We start from the raw sequence: 6,976 nt of genomic DNA, 5'->3' as shown, positions 1-6,976 counted from the left end.
CGTGAATCCGTGAATTCATTAATCCGTGACAACCTAATCAGCGATGTTGAACGCCCTAACATCTGTGTTCCAAATTACTCAGGACTATCGAAATAAAAGGATGGCTTGGAGAAAAGCCTCGATTTTGTTTGTCGGCACATGAATCCCTGACTTGCCTGCTGTTTTGTTTGAACCCATCGAATTCGACCTTGACGCCGATATTTTGAAGGCGTTTAGAAGGCGCGATTAATGGATCTGAGCCTGCGCTCCAGTGTCATATGCGATTCTCATGTATTTCGTCTTAAATCTCAAATCGACGACTTCGTTTTATCCCTGGATGACATCTACACAGAACCACTGAAGAAACTTATAACCCTATGCTTCTCGTAATGTCTTTTTTTATCCCTCACTGTGTTCTAGTACGCCGGATGGTTGTGACATTGCCTTTGAAGAAACAGTTGGGGTTGCGCTCGAAGAACGGTGCCCTCCCACTGGCAACGAGAAGGTTGAAGTAACGACGGAACAGGAACAGTTTGCCCCTCCATCCGCTAAAAAGCTGAAATTGAGTCTGCATTCGAAAAAATGCGAAAATAGTCCACACAATCGAAGATTAGAGGCAATAGCTAGCACTCCGAAATCGGTTCAAGACTCAGCTGGTGTACCGAAACCAACCAGAGGACGGGGTAAAAAATTAGGGTGTGCGAATGAAACTCCGGCAAACTCAGTGCTTGCTGCTCAGGTAAGATGGACATCTTGTAGATTTTGCGCAAATGGGCGCACAGATCAGGTCATACGATGTTATGCAATTTTTGTGGAACTTACCGGGAAGCCGTTGCTGTGTTCATGCTAAATTAGGCTCTCTTCGAGTGCTCCATGTTTCTCGCCGAAAATAGCAACGTACTTAAATGAATCGCGTCAGAGAGATCATCGTCAGTTTGACATCCACTTGATTGTATTCATGCCGGGTCCTTTTGGCTTGATCTATGTTTATCGCGCAGGGTATGTAGATGATCGAGCGCGTGTATCTGAGTTTCATTTAAGGACGGCAAGTGGACTGATTGTAGTTGGAGCCGCGTCGTTCCAGCGTCGATATCTAGATTGAATGCTGATGCAGCGAAGCATCAGCGTCAAACACCGATGTCATGCTGTCGATGATGATGGAGATGCAGTATCCGGGTGAGAAGTTTTAGAAGCGGCGAGTATGAAGGGAGCAGACATTTCGGCATACTTGAAAATAGTTTTCTCCGTATCCACAGAAGATTGTCGCACTGGTCAGAATAAGCAGCTGGAGCTAATGTGTGTTAGCATCTCGTAGGATTTGAGGATCCCTCAGTTCTCCAGAAGGTTAGAACATGTGTGGTGACATGTTTCTTAAACGATGTACTACTCGGGTAGTCTCACACTGAAGGCGTTAATGGAGAACTTCAATCGTCCTATGTAGCCTTGGCGCCCTGGCAGTACCTCAGCTGACACACCACATACTGCGAATACCAATGGTTTCATGCCGGAAACCGGTTTGCCCTACATGCTGCGTGCAGCAGGACGGGTAAACGAAACCAGGTTGTTGCGTCCCCGAACTTAGCTACGGTAGTCGCGCTTACGGCACTTTCCTTAACAAATATTACTGCCTGAGAATTTCAGACGAGTGTGCTGTAGGAGTGACGCGTTGCAGCTAATCTTGTGGCCGAATGTAGGTCATCCAAAGTTCGACTTGAAAATGTTTTCGAAGGAACGGAAGGCTGTTCCGCGGACATTTTGACGAAAGAGCCGAGGGTGTGCACAGATCAGTGGAGGCAACTATGAATACGCATGCTAGCTCGCCTTCCGTCAATTGGGAGCTTAGCCCTAAAGCTGATTCATAAAAATATAAGAGTTCAAATGTCGTCAAATGCCCAGACGATTTAATCGTACGAACGCGACCCTGGAAAAGCTGTACGGGGCTTCACCCCACAGCGGCATGTATCGCACTACAACTCAAATCATAACAACGCAAGCTTGTGAGACCTGGCCTCTTTGAGTTGACGCTCTTTATATTCAACGCACGACAAACTTCCGAATCGTGGTTGACTAACAGGTAACTTGTGGGTTCAGAGCTATGATGCAAGGAGGCGGTTTAGTTATAGTTTCACTGGCATAGGTACGTTTGAAATAGGAAAACTCTTTGTTACAACCGTCCCGCTCATGAGGATGCGTGTAGGGCAGTTCAAACCATCTTATCAACCGCTAGCGGTGGTGCCGAATACTTTGGTCCACCGTTTGTGTACGAGATTCGGTAGTTAAACCGGAATTGCTATCGATGATAGTGATGAGACGTAGTGGGCCAAAAACATCCAAACAATTCATGACCTCCCTCATCCTTCTGCCAAGTCACACGTACATTTCACGGGCAGCACTATTCTGGAGGCACAGAAAACAACCATTATTTCGGTGTTCAACTATTGGCGTGTATGTCACATGGTCGATACGCGACAGTTGATGGTACTGGATGTTTGCTGCGACCAGAGTACATATTACGTAACCAAACCTAAGATGGATATATCAGAACTGTCTTTTGGACACTTTCAGCTGCTTCAACACTGGAAGTCATTTCTTCCAGGAGCGAGATCATCACATCCTTGCTAAAGACCCGGAGGCACACCTGTGGCACAGCTCTATCATGTCCCCATAGCTACTGAACATCACGTGAAACAATGACGCTGCTTGAGTATCGGAGAAATGCTCCTACCACACCTGAACGCAATTCAGCCCAGCGAAACTTGGTGGACTCGAAAGGCTAAGGAAATGGAAGAGTTTAAGAGTACCGGGAGTGCCCGAAGATTACTTCAGGTGATCTGTACAATTGATTACCGAAACCGCCGGTGAACGAGACCATTCAGGATCACACTGCCACGATTATCTTCAAAAAAGGACGTATTGACCGCCTTTGAATGACTACCTTCGTAGCCAGCTGCTACTACTCTGCCCGATTGTTAAACTGCACTAGGACCATGGACGGTGAACCTGATAGCCACTACGACCTTGGACGCTTATGACAGCATATCTGCTCTCAAGTGCCGTCGGATGAGCCCCCAAATACATTGTTCAAGGATGGATGTGAACTTTCCAGTCAGCGTTTGTTTGATCTGTTTGCCTCCGTCTTGTAAGTGGGGACCGCTCCAGCCAACTGGGGGAGTGGGTTATACTGTCCGTTTTTTTTTTTTTGAAAAAAAGGCCCATGATGATTGCGACAGTCACAAGGAAATCAACTGGACTCCTTCCATAACAAGATCGATCGTCACTTGTGCTCCTTCGCCCTACGGAGGCACAAGAATCATTGACTCAGGAGCAGCAAGCGGGATTCCGGCCTGGAACAACACCATACTAAAAACAACCCGCAATTCTAGTCATGGATTCCCAAAGCGCATCCGACTCAGTTGACCGATCCGTTCTCCTTTACATGCATAACAAGGAATGGCCTAATCCCTCGAGGTGTGTGCCAGTGTCCGAGAAGCTCTCCAAAAGCATTTCGGCACAAAGTGGAATTTGTCACACACACACTCTCACTCTATTCACTTGTACTTGGTTTCGTGACCAGTGAGACATTATGACTTTGAAACTCTTTGAAAACTCTGATGTTCAGATAGCCTCTGACGAAAATCTTGTCGACCTGGAGTATGGCAGACGACATCGCGGTCGTCTTCGGAAAGGAAAATAGACACTAATTGACCGAAGCCATTCTGTCCTTTGTAATTCGTTTTGTACTCACAAAGGATAAGGTCATGTTCTTGGGTGAGATGGCCCGAGTGGTTAAAGCGCGAATTTACCGACCGGAATGTCCGTGGTTCGAACCCGACATCTGCCTCTCGACTTCCCCTGTCTAGGCTTGGGCAACCTGACAGTATCTCAGCCCTCGTGCAACCTTTGGGTGGCATGGCAGTTAGCCACAGAAAGGGTGCGACAGCTGAATAATTTCTTTCTTGAACATACAGTCACTTAACACGCCACTTACAATCCGAAGAGAGCCGCTCGAATTAGTGGAACGTTTCACGTGTCTTGGAAGTTGTGTAAGTTCCGACTGTAGTGGGACACATGAGGTCAGTGCACGAATTCCTATGACTCTAAATGCGTTTGCTAATTTTAAGCACTTACAGTGATAAAGCGGTATATCCCTGGTAATGTAAATAAATACTGTTCATCTGGTGCCAGCGAATCCGCGATGCGACTATTAGAAAGCAAATGTTCAGATGTAAAATGAAACTATAGATGTTTTGACTTGGTTTGCGTCCAGTTTTCTACAGTTTTATTGGTCATGCATGGTCATATCATGCATTTATTAGTTGCCCATATTTTCACCAAAGAAATCATGTTTTCCGTTTTATTTCCATTCTGCTCTATCAGGTGGCCGTATTCGCTCCTAAAGAACCGGATGACCAGGATTTGCTAACTGTTCAGTCAAGTGAAACAACAGTCCCACCGGTTCCGGAAGTCCTAGCAAAAGAGACCCCATCGAATTCTACATCCCAAATTCCAGGTTCACCTCCTCATTCTCCGCAGCAGCCAGCTAGTGTTACTTACCTTGTGCCAGATTCCAGCTCAAAAAAATCCCCTATACCACCTCTTAGTCTTGCCACCGCAACTTTATCGCGGCCTGAAGTTGCAGAACCTGTGACTGAGAAAGAGGTTCCCACATCCACTAGTCTGTTACCACAGGAAGAGGAGCACTTGGTGCCTCTGGTTTCAGATGTCGCGGCCTCAAAACCAGCCACTGCCATTTCGCATCGAGGCTGTGCTCTTGAGACAGCTAACCAGAAGCCGAAGCAGACTTCTCTCGGCAATTACCACAGTGTTGCTGCCAAAGCCAGACTGTTTGCCTCATCAGAAAGGCTTGGAGGTGCATCTAGACTGAACACAGTCGGATTGGGCTCTTCATCCAAATCAGTCGGAACAAGTGAGTTCGGTTGTTGTGCGTCTTGATGTATCGTTATATCTAGTTCCATCACGAAACAAATAGATCAACCAATCTCATTCGCCCTCCCCATTTCTGTTAGGCGGCAAACCGGCTGCTCAGAGGATTTCGCAACAACTCAGTGAGTCACAGAATGGGAATAGTAGCATTTTGGGTCGCGCCAACGAGCGTTCCCGCTCCATTCAAGCCACTAAAGAACAGCAACTCTACGAAAAACGCCTAATTTATGAATCGCGTATCAAGCTAGATGAGGCTCGGATGCGCGCATTCCAGGAGGCAAAGGCCCGTGAGCGGGAGGCTCAGAAACGCGCTAATGAACAACACCGTCTTGCCGTCAAATTGAAAGCTCAACAAATGGCCGATCTGCAACGTATGGTCAACGAGAGCAAGAAACAGCTCTCTGAGGTATATGGTTTAATATTAAACCGGAAATCTTTTTTATTCATCATTTGAATGGAATAGTCAACACGTTATACGCCCCGAACGGTTGTCTAACTTATTTTCCTCCCTTTGTGTCCATCAGAATATCATCATTGCTTTTCACCATATTGTCCTCAAGGCTCTGAGAACTCACTGTTTAGATATCTCAATGTGGCAAACCTCCTTGCTCTTACTCCCAAACTTCCACTTGTTTCTGTCTAGGGCCAAACTTAACCCAAATTGCTTGCGTTTTGCTTTGCGCTAAGCGTACACGGCAGTGAAGCATCAGTGCCAACACTGATGTTGCTGTCATTGATGATGATGATGAAGCGTACACCACAACAGGAAGATTCATTTCTGTTCTTACTAGTAGGTGAGAGGTTTTTGAGGTTTTATCCCATGCTGAAGGCTCACAACATTACAAACGTTTCTCCCTCAGTGGGAATCTCCAAGGTGATTGTTCCAGCCCTGAGCCTCCCGGTTGAGTTGTGGTTGGCTTATCAGCATTGCGATGAACTTGCAGTTAATTGAGAAGTGAGGCCAGTCCGCGTCATGTGACTTGGTGTTGACTGGCTCGTTGGCAGACACTTTCTCATGTAAAGGCACATTCGGTTTGTGAGTAGTCTATCGACGGGTCACTTACTTTGCGGATAGGGGAAAAATATCGAAAGTTAGAGTATTCAAAAGCTGAAAAGTAATACACTGCTCTTTCAGCTGTTAGAAATGGTCAACAATGCTCACTTCATGAACCTTGGAGGAGTATTAGGAATCGTAACCACAAGGAGAGTATGTATCCCGATATTGTAACAACCACCTGCAACTAAAGATATCTTACCTTACAAATGTCTTGTCTGTATGCTTCGATTAATCTTATTTTCCATGCGCATTTCCGCCATCGTCATCTGCGGCATACAATTAGGGCTGAACACCGATGCGCCACTGATATGGAGCTGTAAGTTACTTGAAGGCCCTATTGTGAAAAAGAATAAAAAGGAAGAGGGATTGGATATGCTTCTAACCTACTGCATGGGAGGGGGGCGAGATGACTCAGTGGTTGGAGCGGGAATTTATTGACCGGAAAGACCGACCTCTGCATCTCGACTTCTCCCGTGCAGGCTTGGGTAACCTGGCAGTATCCCAGCCCTCTTGGTTCCTTCGGGTTGCATGGCAGCTAGGCATCAAAGGGTATTACAGCTGAATGGTTATGAAATATCTCCAACAAAGTCAGCTGCACTGGTCATTGCCAACTCCCGGGATGAGGGCCCCTTGACAAGACACATCAATGGTTGGGGGCATTGTCAAACATGGCTCATTCGTGCCCTCATTGACGCTCATGCATCAAGTTATTGCCTTCAATGCACAGCTCCCTCCCCAATCTCCTCACTTAAAAGTCCACTGATAACCCTGTATTTGCGCATCAATTATATCATCTCCCGGCTCAACTACCTATCTCACCCCACGCTCATCATCATCATTATCAGCTGTAATAACCGCGTACTGGTCGTACACTGGTTGTAGCTGCCACAGTTTCGTTCACCGATGATTGGGGGGTAAGTAGCTGCGCATTGCACGCGCGAGCTGGTAAATTGGTGCATAAATCCAGCACTGTCAGTGAGTTGTCAAGCGGGGGGG

The 6,976-nt window shown here is 46.7% G+C and overlaps 1 protein-coding gene across 1 annotated transcript in view; it reads left to right on the top strand.

Moving 5' to 3' along the window:
- Positions 1-400: 400 nt before the first annotated feature.
- The window catches only part of T265_13646 (hypothetical protein), a gene marked incomplete at both ends in the record, with an annotated part of 22,707 nt that continues 16,131 nt past the window's right edge, over positions 401-6,976 (top strand). The window contains 3 exons of the mRNA XM_009169867.1: positions 401-718; positions 4,357-4,906; positions 5,007-5,329. Coding sequence (XP_009168131.1) covers positions 401-718; positions 4,357-4,906; positions 5,007-5,329 — 1,191 coding nt within the window. The remainder of the gene's footprint in view (positions 719-4,356; positions 4,907-5,006; positions 5,330-6,976) is intronic.

Source organism: Opisthorchis viverrini, assembly GCF_000715545.1.
Source record: "Opisthorchis viverrini unplaced genomic scaffold opera_v5_89, whole genome shotgun sequence".
Taxonomy (NCBI): Eukaryota; Metazoa; Platyhelminthes; class Trematoda; order Opisthorchiida; family Opisthorchiidae; genus Opisthorchis; species Opisthorchis viverrini.
The sequence above is the reverse complement of the archived record's forward strand: the minus strand, read 5'-3'. Positions and strand labels throughout refer to the sequence as shown.